The sequence below is a fragment of the Raphanus sativus genome, chromosome 1, assembly GCF_000801105.2.
Source record: "Raphanus sativus cultivar WK10039 chromosome 1, ASM80110v3, whole genome shotgun sequence".
Taxonomy (NCBI): domain Eukaryota; kingdom Viridiplantae; phylum Streptophyta; class Magnoliopsida; order Brassicales; family Brassicaceae; genus Raphanus; species Raphanus sativus.
The window spans coordinates 2,568,083-2,581,430 of NC_079511.1; the positions used below are offsets into that span (position 1 = coordinate 2,568,083).

General features: G+C 39.9%; 3 protein-coding genes across 5 annotated transcripts; 1 reads left to right on the forward strand and 2 right to left on the reverse strand.

The window, feature by feature from the left end:
* Positions 1–6: 6 nt before the first annotated feature.
* Positions 7–2,040, forward strand: LOC130508726 (uncharacterized). The gene is made up of 3 exons (XM_057004379.1): positions 7–261; positions 700–844; positions 1,002–2,040. The coding sequence occupies exons 1-3, from the start codon at positions 28–30 to the stop codon at positions 1,889–1,891; spliced, it is 1,269 nt and encodes a 422-aa protein (XP_056860359.1). The 5' UTR covers positions 7–27; the 3' UTR covers positions 1,892–2,040.
* LOC108843236 (protein NETWORKED 2B) lies at positions 2,040–4,798 on the reverse strand. The gene is made up of 2 exons (XM_018616376.2): positions 4,705–4,798; positions 2,040–4,591 (listed from the first exon to the last, which is right to left on the reverse strand). Exons 1-2 carry the CDS (start codon positions 4,796–4,798, stop codon positions 2,067–2,069), a joined length of 2,619 nt encoding a protein of 872 aa, XP_018471878.2. The 3' UTR covers positions 2,040–2,066.
* A 359-nt stretch (positions 4,799–5,157) lies between these two features.
* LOC108862646 (probable ubiquitin-like-specific protease 2B) lies at positions 5,158–11,967 on the reverse strand. 3 transcript variants are annotated; one of them, XM_057004390.1, is made up of 16 exons: positions 11,669–11,967; positions 10,948–11,351; positions 10,760–10,850; positions 10,622–10,659; positions 9,929–10,126; positions 9,755–9,812; positions 9,462–9,570; positions 9,034–9,093; positions 8,560–8,691; positions 8,151–8,351; positions 8,017–8,072; positions 7,843–7,936; positions 7,530–7,620; positions 7,255–7,374; positions 6,344–6,760; positions 5,158–6,255 (listed from the first exon to the last, which is right to left on the reverse strand). In XM_057004390.1, the coding sequence occupies exons 1-16, from the start codon at positions 11,808–11,810 to the stop codon at positions 5,437–5,439; spliced, it is 3,030 nt and encodes a 1,009-aa protein (XP_056860370.1). In that variant the 5' UTR covers positions 11,811–11,967; the 3' UTR covers positions 5,158–5,436. The 3 variants fall into 3 exon arrangements, with proteins under 3 accessions (XP_056860370.1, XP_056860366.1, XP_056860361.1); XM_057004386.1 differs by having other exon boundaries at positions 9,737–9,812; XM_057004381.1 differs by having other exon boundaries at positions 9,728–9,812.
* Between the last annotated feature and the right edge of the window lie 1,381 nt (positions 11,968–13,348).

The window sequence follows — 13,348 nt, forward strand, 5'->3', positions numbered from 1 at the left end:
TCAGACTCTCCTTGGTTGTCAAGAGGGATGAATATCACCTTTCCTGTTTGTCTTCAGAAACCTACACCTACAGCTACCGAGGGGATAAACGGAGACGGTTCAGCTAGTATTAGCATGGCTTCACGGAAGATTAGGAAGAGATGGTCTGCCGAGGAGGATGCGGACCTGATTGCAGCTGTAAAGCGGTGTGGTGAGGGAAACTGGGCTCACATTGCTAGGGGAGAGTTTAGAGGAAGGAGAACCGCCTCCCAACTCTCACAGGTTGTGATTTAAACTTTATCTTATTATAATTCTGTTAAGGATGAATGTGGACCTTCCCTTGTTTTAGTTCTTAGAGGTGGGCTGTATACAGACTACAGAACTACTGTGGTAATCACCCTAGAAACAAATCTGTTGTCATCTAGTCTGGTATGGATGTGGGGGTCTCCCTCCATTTTTCCGGGTTCAAATCCCGGCAACAGATTCCATTAGATGATGTGTTTATATTCGCTTAGCAATCATAGAAGCTAGCTGCTAAGACAATGTGTTATGGTGTTATGATATTTTCATCCATGTTTACATTTTTGTGGATATATTCCATGTCAAAAAAAAAAAACGGTTCAAGGTATAAGATTTGTCAAGTTGGAAGATGATATGATGTTTAGCATGCTTATTCTTCTTTCTTGGTGGTGGTAACAGACTGACTATTTTATTTTGCAGAGGTGGCCGCATTTAAGAAAAAAGTATGATACTTCGACCTCTGGTAGCCAACCTGGCGTACAGCAAACTGAAGCGCAGATAGCAGTAAACCATGCGTTATCTTTGGCTCTGGGAAACCGTCCCCCTTCAAAAAAAGTTGCAGTAGGTAAAAGACGCAGAAGATGTTTTCCCGCTAAATTCTAATATCTTATTCTATAACACAGGAGGCTTTACCACTGGCTCTGATATTGTCCAAGTCAGAAAGTAGCTTCCCGTCTAACAAGGGTGGGGTTTTGTTTCCTTTATTTTTTGTACCATCACAGGAACTCAAGGCAATGGAGGCCGTCCTGCTCAAGGTCAACAACAGTCCAAACCAGTTGCTGTTCAAACATTGTCTCGGGCAGCAACAACAGTTCCAGCTTCAAAATCTCGACTTGGTGTTAAGAAAACAACAGCAAGCTCCACTTTCAGATCGGATTTAATGGTAACGGCTAATTCAGCAGCTGCTGCAGCATGCATGGGTGGCGTATCGACTGGTCCATCAGTACCAAAGGTTGAATCTGTAGAAAATGCGTCTACAGCCTGTATGCCTTGTCCCTCAGGTAGCCTCGTTGTGCCAGAGGTTGAGCCAGGAAAGACTGTTGCCGCTTCTAGTATTACTAAACCGGTTGGACCTGCGAATGCACGGCCTCTAGCTAATGGAAACTTGAAACCTGTGACGCCTTCACCATCTTCTGTCATACCTCCTCTCACGGATGGATCTGCATTGCTTTCTGCTTCTACGCACTTGACCACTGCATCGAAGATCGTCTCCAGTCAGAGAGTTTCTGCAGCCTCTGTCCCAGCAACTGTATTACCTCCAAAGGCAACTGCAGGGACTGCTATTTGCAAACCAGATGGTGGACACAAAGAGCAAGCTCGAGAAGATGGAGCAAGCTCATTGGTTGCCATCCAGTCAAATAACATGATCTCAACAAACTCGGAGACTAGCAGGGGAAAGCAGGCTGCTGCACACGCTCAGACTGCAGTTCTCGGTGCTGCTAATCAAAGTTTGGTGGATAAAACTGCAGTGCCATCCATCAGTGGAGCTGGTTCGAAATCTAAATCCAAATGTGAAGTAAACAACAATGTCGGTTCGCTAAACAAAGTGAGTAATGCATGCGGAGAGCCAACAGAGGTTGCAAATGTGAGAGGGACCGGACAGGGTGTTTAGTTCTTTTGACAGAAACATGAAACATCTTATACTTTTGTTTTGGAGCTTTTTAGTTTTTATTAGGAAACTGAAAGAAAGATATTATGTAAAGTAGGCCTTTCCCAGTACATGGTACTAATTAATAATACAAATCTCATACACTTTCAATCTTCAAAGTATTGAATACAGATTTAGTTTAGGGACTCCTAGGGAGCTTTTCTGGTGGAACAATGTAGCTACACTGTTTGTGCAGTGCTGGAGATGGACTTACACAAGCAAAGATTGATGAAGGTTGCTTCTGCTGTTTATACTTCTTCAACTTGACACCAAACAAGAATGACCTTAGTGGAATCCTAGGCTTTCTAGGTGATGATGATGATGATGATGATGATGTGTTCTTGCTCAGAGATCTTGTAGCCGCCGCGTTAGAGATCCCAAGACCCTCTTCTAGTTTGCAGACAACTCTCTCCACGTCAGTTCTGAGAGTTTTTGCACGCTCAAGGCCACCTTGAAGCTCGTTAAAGACTCTTTTGTTCTCCTGTTTCATGTTGAGTATCTCTCCATGGAACTTTGCAGCCTGGTAACTGCTTATCTCTGTACTATCGTTTACTTTAGTGCCACCTGATTGAGACGTCATCCTTGTAACTTCATCTCTGATGTTGCAAAGTGTTTCGTACCTTCCCTCGAGCTCGTCTCTAAGGACTGCACTGTTCTCTAGCCATAACTGCAGCTCTGTCCGAATCTCTCTAAGGTGTCTGTATATAGGCTTCGCCTCTGATGCATTGCTACTGAGTTTAGATAGCTCTGCTTTCAGGTCATGAACTGCTGTCTGGTACTTTTGAATCTGGTGGACAGATGTGCTAAACCTCAACCAGAACTCGATGTTCTCTTCTAGCACCGCATCAATATCTCCTCGCACTTTTTCTTCCACGGTTGGAATCTTCTTTCTTGGAGTTTCATCAGTAACTGCAAACTTCACTTTAACCCCCTCTTCTTCTTTTGTTCTTTGCGGTGTTCCCTTCACGTCTCCAACTTGCTGATCATGTGATGCCATGGAGATTGAAGAGTTAGAGCTATGAGAGATACTCATGCTTTCAGGTTTCTGAGGTAAGAAATGAAATGCCACGTCTTCGCAAGAAACAGCATTCTTGAGCTCTCTCAACTGCAATGCCAGCTCAAAGAAGCCATCACGGTTCTTCTTCTCAACTTCTCCCAACTTTCTCTTAACTTCTCTGTAGTCTCTTAGCACTGATGTGTATTCATCCAACAGAACCTTCTCTCTATCCTCCTTGCCGTCTTCAGGTAACAGCTGCCTCCAGTTTCTCCTCTCCTCCTCATCTTCTCCCTCTGTGCCAAAACAAGTGCTTTCTGTTTCTGAGTCTTTCGTCTCTGGTTTCTCTTCTTTCACAGTCTCTTGATTGACTACAATGGCCTCTTTAACTTCATCTTCACTCTTTATTATTATCTCTGCGTCTTCTGAGATTGAATCTAACTCTTTAGTAGGAGGATCTTCCATTTTCACTTCCTGCAACTTTCCAGATAAGTGTTTAGCTGTGCTATTAGCGTCAGTCAAATGCTTTTGAAGATCATTGTTCTGTTCTTCCACTCTCTGGAACAGGTCTCTAACTTTACTCAGCTCATCTTCAAGCGCTGTGATTCTCTTCTTCATATCTATTGAATCTGAAACAAGACATGCCTTGTCTTCCTCCACAACACGGATATGTTCGTGTAACTCATCGGTGTCTGATCTCAACGTCTTTACCAATGCTGTGTGGGATGAAGCTGTTGTCTCCAGAGACACAACTTTCTCCACAAGCTCATCTATCTTCTCTGCAAACTCTCCATTACTCAGCAAGTTCTCATCCAAATCAACCTCTCTTGATTCCTTTTTAGATTCCTGACCAGAAGAATCTTTCTTAGCTTCTTCCTTGTTAACCATCTCAAACTTGTTCCTCAGTGCTTCAAACCTCTCTGTCGCAGAAACAATCCTTTCCTTCTCGGTTTCTGCGTCTTCAGCAAAACGCTTCTGCGTCTCCTCGAGCTTAGCTATCGTCTCTTTACATGAGGTCAGAGCAGTCCTAGCCACCAGCGTCTTAGCTTCACCGTCTTCTATCTCTGCGCCAACTCCAAACTCGTCTTGTAAACTAACAACCCTCTTCTGCATCTCTGTAACCTCGTTCTCCAAGTTCCAGTACCTTTCATAAGCCTGCTCGTAAGAACTCCTCACAAACTCCTTCTCTGTCTGAAGCACTAAGATCCCCTTATGGATTCTATCAATCTCCTCTAGTGCCTCTTCTTTACTCAATCCCGAACTCACCACTGCACAAGAAGAGACCGAACCTTTCATATCACCAGGTCCTTTTCTCAACATCAGAGATTGGCTCTTGAACTCTTTCTTGGGAATCTCAGGGACCTCTGGTATGTTAGTTCCACCGGGGATGAGATGAAGAGGCTTAGGTGGTTTGTCATGGTTGTCATCATCATCATCGAGAGGAAACGGAACATGTTCAGGAAAAGCGGTGGCGATCATGTGGTTAGCACTTTGAAGCTCTGTGGACAAATGATCATAGCGTTCTGCTAAAGCACGGTAGGAACGAAACGCTTCCTCGACGAAATTAACAATCTCAGGCCTCTTACGATAATACATCTCAGCCCTTATCGCAAAAGTGTCTCCATCTTCGTTTATGATCTTCAGTGTGTAATGTACCTTCTCCTCCATATCTATAGGAAAGTTGTGTTTTCAAGAAACAAGCTCAAATTAGCTTTTCATATTTTCCAATATATGATTAAACGTCACATAACCAAAGAAGACTGTTACGTGAAAACATATATACCTTGAAGATTATGTTCGAGCCATTTGGATTGTTTTGTACGGATGTGGCTGGCCCACCACCATGAATATGCATTGCTTGCTGCTCTCTGCAACATCGTTTTTGTGTTCCTAATGATTAAGAAGACAATGATGAGGAAGGCTCAAACATGGTCTAACTCTTATTCTATGTTTTTGTTTTCTCTCATTTCTTATGTTAGATTCACTTTTTTATATGGCACTGAAGTTTCTTTCTTGTGAGTTTTAACTAGAAAACCTAAATCTGGAAGATAGTATCCTGTTCTCTAATGCTGTTTAAAACTGTAGTGATTATTCTGCTAAAATTATCCTATGTCAGTTCGACTGGTTTGTAACTGATGACAAAACAAAAACCCATGGTTGCAATTTGCATTATTGTTATCGAAGAAGTTGGTATCCACTATCCACCAATGTCCCTCGAAACCAAAACAAGGAATCATGAAACTAATTTAAGTTCATTAGTTAACCAAAAATAGCGAACTCACATTCGAGTCGGATGATTACATTTTCATTCAAGATTCGCTACATAACTTACGTCTATTATATAATATATGTTAACGTTACTCGATATAACCTGAAAAAGCCCCGATGAAAGACATTTTTGTTTCCTAAAACGATATAAACATTTTTTTTCCCAAAACAACTTTAGTTAATAATGATAAATCCTCCAAGTCTAACCATCAAAGACCCTAAGACAAGTTATACATATCACTGTCACTTATTCCTCCATCTCCTCAGCTTCGTCTGTGGACGATAGCCTTGGACGTTTTGCAGCTCGCTTCTCATCTTCTTCCTCCATTGGCTCTCTCTCCTTCTGATCAAAATCATCCCCAAGATCTTTGGTTTTGTCCTCCGTTCCAAGATCTTCAGTCGTCTTGTCCTCAACTCCAAGTTCTTCACTCAGCTTGTCCTCATTTCCAAGATCTTCAATCGTCTTGTCCCCAATTCCAAGAGAATCACTCGACTTGTCCACTATCCCAAGATCATCACTCGGCTTGTCCTCAGTTCCAAAATCATCACTCCTCTTGTCACCAATTCCAAGAGCATCACTCGACTTCTCCCCAGTTTCAAGATCTTCATTCGTCTTGAGCTCTATTCCAAGATCATCACTCGTCTTGTCCCCAATTCCAAGATCTTCGTTCTCCAATTGCTTCGCCTCCTCTCTGTCATCTTGACTCGACACAACCACAAGCTCGTCGTGAGTAGATGTAAGCTCTTCATTCTCGGTGTTGTGGTCAGTGCTAGCACCCAGGGTTGCATAAAATGAAGAGACCGCCTCTCTTGGTGGACTCTCACCCGCTTCTTCTTCATAAAAATTGAATGGTGGCATGTCTTCAATTATACAAATATCTCCTGAATCACTAGAAGAACTTTTTGAGGTTTCAGATAACGAATCAGCCTCACTTTCCTTCTGCACAGGCATCATACTTAAGTTCCATGAAGATTCTCTCCGAGGTGCAGTTCCAGTGATGCTTTGAAAGTTGCCCTCTCTAGAGTTCAGACACATAAACTGTTCACCAGTCTCCATATCTACTTGCTGCAAAAAAAGGCAAATAAGAAAATTAAAAAACTGTTGTCAGATAATCAGGAGATTTGATCATTAGCTTGCTGAAATTTTGTAGTACCTCTGTTGCCGATGAGTTGTTACCCAGATGATAAAATGAAGATGGTTCCTCCAATGTTTGTTGTAGTTGTCCAAGTAATGATCCTGTGTTGTTGGCTCCTGAATCGAATAAATCCCTCAGAACCATACCGGAATCATTCACAGCTTGCATGTTGCTCATGGAAGATCTTTCAAGCAAAGTCATTTCAATTCCTTGATCGTCTTGCGTCTGTGTCATACTCCCATTACAGTCTATACCCGCTCTCCCAGAGAGAACCTCGATTCCCGTATTGTTATTAAGGGACACTGGACTTTCGCACGACTGGTTCTGTTCATTATAAACTTCCCGTGAACGGTTTTCGAGGAGTTCAAAAATTAACTTCTCAATTAGACTACGCTTCAATGAGGCCTCGGCAGGAGGAAACCAGTTCAAATAGAGCTGGAAAACAAAAGAAAAAGAATGATTAGTAAATCAAGAGACCGAAGAATACGGACCCAGATGTTCTTAGTTCAACTCCATTTAGAAACTATATGTTTCGACTCTTTGGATCCAATTCATGATATCAAGAAGCAAGCAGAAGATTCTACACTCACTAGGCTGCAAATAGACAACTTCTACACAGAAAAAAAAACAGATAACACAACTGGCCAACATCAGAGTAACTGATAGCAAGAAACCTGACTATTCTGTGAAATGATCGCGGGTGAAAAGATTCAGTTTGGCAAAGCTTATAATTCAGCAGTGACAAATGAGAAACTCTAACCGAATGTATGAAGCAGACTGATCTGTTCATCCACTCAACATCATTTTATAAGGAAACTGGAACTCTAGAGGGCTCGTAAAACATATCATTAAAGCCTCGCAGCAAGTATTTACTCTTCTATAACCTATAGTAATATACATGAGAGGAAGTAACTAGAGAATAGACTTACAAAGTTAGAAGCATTATATATCTTGAAAGGACTAAAATTCTGGGGAGCTTCAGCAAGAAATAGCTCCAAATAATGCAGCAAAAAGAGACCACAGTCGTATGAGTTTTCTTGCTGTGGCAGCTGAAATAGAAAGAGCAAATCAGAAATCACATAAACTATCATTAACAGCTGCAAAAAATATCTATTATATAAAGAACAGAAAAAGAGGTTCCGCAAGAGAGAAAGTACGTATAAAAGGGCCTAGAGGCAAAAGATTTAAAGACTAGAGGCCAGACCTCAAGTGAGACAAAACGCAAATTCATGAATCTGGAAGAAATATCATCCGATGTATCCTTATGCCTCTCCTTCCATTCCTCACACAAGTAACTACAATCAGCGAAATATTGTTATTAACAATTTGCACTATCCGGTGGTTCAAAAAAAAAAAATTCGCACTATCTAGGTTAAAACTTGAGCATGAATATATTCCACACATAATTCAAAAGCATCAGAGCATGGAACTACAGCATATTCTTCAACTAATAAGGAAAAGAGAGCATCAGTTAAATAAATTATCATCTCCTTGGCCAAGTGAGAAACCTAACATACCTTTGGACTAGATTCTTAAGCCCTGCGTGGCTCCCTTTTATAGAATCCATATGTAATATGCATGGTACTTTTGTGGAGTCCTCGAAGTCTAAATCTGCAAAATATACAAAACATATAATATAATAAAGTGAATGATCATGACTTTGTAATAAATAGAGTATTATGTGAAATTACCTGTACAGTTAGCCACTTCACCAGGATGACATATGATTATCAAACTCCAGTGAAGACTGTCATTAGCATTTAACAGTGTCAGATTTGAACTCAACACAAATCTAACATAATAGAAGGCCATAGTTTATTCATACTTGAAGTTCACCGGCACGAAAATGTAGTCCTTCCCAAACATGTCCACCTTCCTTGTCCATTTCCGGACGCGTAGAAAAGCAGCCTTTCCATCAGCTATACTCGATGGATCTTTGTCGAGATCAGCAAGTTTACGGAAGAAAAAGCTGTTGAAGAAATGTAATCTCTGTCTTTCCTCCGCTTGAATTTGATTCTTCAAATAACTGTGAATAATTGAAGAATACACAAAACGGTAGATGTAATTTGTTAATATCCAAGTTAAACAAGGTTAGCATCACAAGCAAATTTCAATATGACTAAAAGAACTGCATAAGTGAAATTGTGAATTATGCTGAGACCATCAACCAAGTGAGAGATAATAGTCTATACTATGCCAACAATCTATCGGAGCAATTAAGTTTAAGAACTTACTTAATATAGAAGTCAATGATTGTGTCATTTACAAATGTCTCTGGCTGCAAGAGCTCAACATCTCTTTTGCAAATGGAAACAGCATCTGGATCTCCCTTTGGATAGATTACTTCCTCAAATGGTTCATCAAAGCTGAAAGGACAGTATAAAACGCAACTCAATATGAAATGTCTCATCTGTCACTCATTTCTTTCGCATTACTATTCGGATGCTTAAACTGCCCCTTACTTTTTATTCACAAACTTGCAGATTGCTAAAACTAAGTCTCCAATCCTTCTAAGAACAGACTTATATATTGCTAAAACTAATTCTGCCCAAGATAAAATGACAGGAGTGTACATTTTCAGTAATCTACTTCAGAGAGCCATAGAATAAGTCCTGACGTACTTTGGAAATTTGTACCTCAAAAGCAGAACAGAAGAAAACATCTTATTCCAAAAGGACTGAAGTATAGGTCCTATAGAACACTCTTACCGTGGAAAATAACGCTTCTGTTGTTGATGCAAGTTTTCCCCTGATACTGACACGTCATCCCTAGAATAAAGAAACAGTTATGGGATGATTTGGAACAATAAGTCACCAAAAAGTGTAACTAAAACCAAATATGAGCCAAATGCCCCTCTTCAGCTCTTCTATCATTTGGTCCAGTTTTCCCTTAGTGAGCCTAAAGAATTTTTTTTACATGCAGTTTGCTTTTGACTAAAGGTTTTTGTTTACTTTGTATTTAACAGACTTGAGTCCACCTTCGTGACTAGATTGAACTAAGAGTTAAAAATTTCTCCGAGCACAAGTATTCAGTAAATAATCTTTCTCATCATCAGAGCATGCAATGAATTTTTCGGAATCAAAGTGGGCAGAAAAATGTGTTTTCCAATAATAGTTCCCTAATGTTAGAAGCTTACTCGAGGTCAGCACTCCATACAGCGGGGTATTTCACATGCAGCGAGTTGATTTGTCGTTGTTTCTCAGGCCAATTGTGTTCTTTAACTGCAAACTTTAACTCCTCAATGTCTGGAAACCATGAGAAGCAAGATAAGAAGTTAGAATAGGGATTTCCTAGAGTTGAAAAAAACTGGGGCTTAGAAAGCCACCGTACGTTTTTTTGCTGAGCTAAAAATTAAATAAACATTTCTCTTATGACTCTTGGTTATCATAAACAAGAACATACATGCAATACCTGTGGTCTGTTGCATACCTTCATGGCATTTTTCATCCTTCAATATAACTCGGATTCTGAGGATGATCAGTCCAACCTATGATAACGACCAGCAAAAATTGTGAATTTGATAGATGTTCATATATTTAAAATAGAAAATGAGCCCATAAAGTATCCTTCAAGCTGGAAGCACAACATAAATGAGAAACTCACATTTTGGTACCAATTGTACTGAATACTAATTATGTCATCAACTCCAAATTCACAAGAGTGTGGTCCGTCTTCATTATTTTCAAGGTAACTCTTTAGTTTGATGCCATTGCATGAAAAGATTACCAGAGATGCAGCAGAAGGCATATCCTTAAGTACAACATACTCTGGAATCATGACAACAGCCGTGCTTCTGTCGATCTGCAAAATAGATAGCGTCACTTGACAATCTGTAAATCTTACATTGTATAGTCAAGCACTATTAAAAATATCCATAACGACTAAAAAAATATAACCAATCATCCATCAAATAGCCCCATTAGAAACGTTGCAAAGAAGAATAGCCATATTCCAGATCGTATTATAAGCGTTGGCATGAAATCTTAGAACCTCAGAAACAGTAAAGTGAATATTTAAAAACTGAACTAAAGAAAGACGGTCACATATAAACCACAATCTGAACTATGAACGAACACAGATGCAAGAACCATAGAATCATGCATAAAGAGATTCTTAACCAGGCTGAAGAAAAACGCAGTAAAACAAGCAAAACTCAATCACAAAAAAAAATTACACAAAGTAGTATCATGTCATATAGGGGTTGAACGAAGCAAAAAAAAGAATCAATTTTATCTTTTTGCAACCACAGAAGATTCTGGCAGAAATTTTAAAGCGATTGGTCAAGAAACTCATTACCTTTTCAATATCATCCAAGCAACGTTCAGGCATCCAGTCTGTCAGCCCACATAACATTAAAATCAGCATCCAGTTAGACGTCGGAGGGTATCAAAGCATTCATTTAAGTAAATAGAATGAAAAGCCTGTAACATGTACCTTCATCACCTTCCGAATCAGAATCGTCACTCAATGCGGATCGATCACTCAAGCTTTCATCAATAGCTGACATCATATCAGTTTGCTCCTCCTGCAAATATGAAATAGGTTAAAACTGCAATCTAAAATTTTGAAGGCTTTCTCGCATACAAATAAAAAAAAAAGCAATACAAGATATATTTACATACACTGGACGAAGAAGAGTCTGAAAGGGGGGAGTTCAGCTGGGGTTGACTATAAGATGAAGCTTCGGGGTAAAAACTTTCCGCGCTTGGCTGGCAAGAGAAACTTCCCAGTCCATGATCTTCAGTTTCTTTAATATGTTCTTCAGTGTTCAAACCAAACATCAATCCATGATTATCATCATCTACACCTGCTTCTTTTGCATGATCATCGTTACTCAAACCAAACGCCAATCCATGATTAACATGATCTACATCCGACTCGATCAAATGGTCTCTAGTAGAATCCTCAGCTTCTGTTACTAAAGCAGGAGCATCTTCACAATGACCATCGACTACAGCAGTAGCAGCCTCTGCACAACTTGCACCTTCCTCCACTTCTTCTTTCTGATCAGGTTTGTCTTGGCACACTGAAAGCAATTAACCATGTTCATTAGCATTCACATACGATACAAACATGTACCCAACCAAACAGTGTCCTAGGTCAAAGATCATTATACTGTTCACCAAAAAATCGTAGAATCACACCAGCATTAGCATCACTATCTCTCTCACATACTCTAGAAACAAAGCAACGTTCACTCAATTGTACACTAGATTGCAAAAAAAAAAAACTAAAACAGTTTAAAAATCATTCTCAGGTAAGCCTAACTCGTCTCCGCTGGGGAAATCTCAATATTATTATCACCGTGTGGAGCTTAAGGAAGGAAGGAGAGGAGATACTTACAGCTTCGGATCCGTTGGCGTTGGAGAACCGGAGAAATGGACGGGCTAGGGTTTGCGAATTTCTCCAACAGCTTTCCAGAAGCGGACTCGGCGAGCTCGTCCTCTTCGCTGAAATCGAAGACGTCAAGGCTTTTTTTCTTCATCGCTACGAGGAAGCCTCGCGGGGGAGAAACAGGACAATCCAAGCCGGAGATCGGAGATCGCGATCGGGAATCGAAGGATCGAGTGAGAGATAGAGAGAGAGACGCTAAAACGAAACAAGTCAAAACCACGAATGGCACCGCGTCTGTACTCCACGCGCGTATACTACATTTATATCGCTTATAAAAAAATAATCCACCTGCGAAATGACAGATATACCCCCTTTGTTTTCCCCGTGAACTCGTTGTTTTAAAAGTGAAGACGTGGACAACATCTTTGAATCATACAAACTGAAACATAGTTTGGAACAGAGAAGAGACAATTGAGTTTTTATTTTTGAAGAAGTCATGGAGATGTCGGGAAGTTTGACTTGCGTTGTCGTGGCGGTAGATGGAAGCGAGGTGAGCATGGAAGCTCTGAGGTGGGCACTGGACAACCTCAAGCTCTCATCGTCTTCTCCCGATTCATCATTCGTCGTCCTCCATGTCCAGCCTTCGCCTTCTGTCGCCGCAGGCGTTAGCCCCGGAACCATCCCTTTCGGTGGTCCCAGTTGAGTCTCCTTACTGATAATACTGAGCTTTGTGATGACTGTATTATATGTGATCTTTATATTTGTGTTTGTTGAGTTGACTCTGGAATTAAAAAAACACATTGCGATGAAGGTGGTCTAGAGGTTCCTGCTTGATAGAACCGTATTTTATAAACTACGGATTACTGAATATTGTAAAAAATAAAAAATGATAATACTATACCAAAGAGTAAGAAAAGGATGATACAACTGCAGAGGCGAGATATTATCTCTTTCCTTAACTCAAAATACGTCCCGTAGTGCGACGGTTCGATAACGTAATGAGTCCCAGGATACAACTGCAAACAATCTTCTGAGTTTTGCGTCACTCTATCAGAAGCCTGGCGAAACTAATTTTGTGTTGTACTCTCAGACACAAAATTAAATAAAATAAAACATCACTATAACATGGATGAATTGTATTTGTTGTTGGTTTCAAGTGTGTCTCACTCTCTTGTTTTCTAAATGGCTCACAAGCCTTTATATAGAAAATACAAAACATCACATTATGCTTTGAGAAGCCATAACATACAAGAGAGTAATGGAGTCTTAAAGTCAAAAAATCAATATTGTCATTAAGAAAATTTAATTCCTTTTGACTCAATTTTTAATGACTTAGCAATAAAGAATATATTATATATTTGACCAAATCAAACATAAATAATATTTCTTTTAATTTGGTTTGCATTTTATGTTTATACAAACATAAAGATAGTCATGAATAAGTAATGGACATAATATCCAACTAACAAATTCAAACCCAAATATCCAATATATGACATTTGCTAACTTTTAATATTTAGCCAAACTCATTTTGGACTTCCATTTCTCATTCAAAACCAACTCTGATTTTGACATACGAGTACACTACTTTCTGTGTCAAACATTCGGTTATTCCGACGAACGTCTTCGTCCCGAAACATAAACATCCGAAAATGGTCTTAAACCATTTCGTCAAAAACGAGTTCAACA

Bases quoted from the DNA above. Each gene is read 5' to 3' on its own strand.
- LOC130508726 (XM_057004379.1), top strand. From the start codon at position 28: ATGAATATCACCTTTCCTGTTTGTCTTCAGAAACCTACACCTACAGCT. The intron at 262-699 runs GTTGTGATTTAA...TTTATTTTGCAG, and splicing joins CCGCCTCCCAACTCTCACAG to AGGTGGCCGCATTTAAGAAA. The intron at 845-1,001 runs GTAAAAGACGCA...GTACCATCACAG, and splicing joins TTCAAAAAAAGTTGCAGTAG to GAACTCAAGGCAATGGAGGC.
- LOC108843236 (XM_018616376.2), bottom strand. From the start codon at position 4,798: ATGTTGCAGAGAGCAGCAAGCAATGCATATTCATGGTGGTGGGCCAGC. The intron at 4,592-4,704 runs GTATATATGTTT...ACTTTCCTATAG, and splicing joins GCTCGAACATAATCTTCAAG to ATATGGAGGAGAAGGTACAT.
- LOC108862646 (XM_057004381.1), bottom strand. From the start codon at position 11,810: ATGAAGAAAAAAAGCCTTGACGTCTTCGATTTCAGCGAAGAGGACGAG. The intron at 10,660-10,759 runs GTACATGTTACA...GTGGGCTGACAG, and splicing joins TGATTCGGAAGGTGATGAAG to ACTGGATGCCTGAACGTTGC. The intron at 7,375-7,529 runs GTCTGGCCTCTA...TTTCTATTTCAG, and splicing joins TGCGTTTTGTCTCACTTGAG to CTGCCACAGCAAGAAAACTC.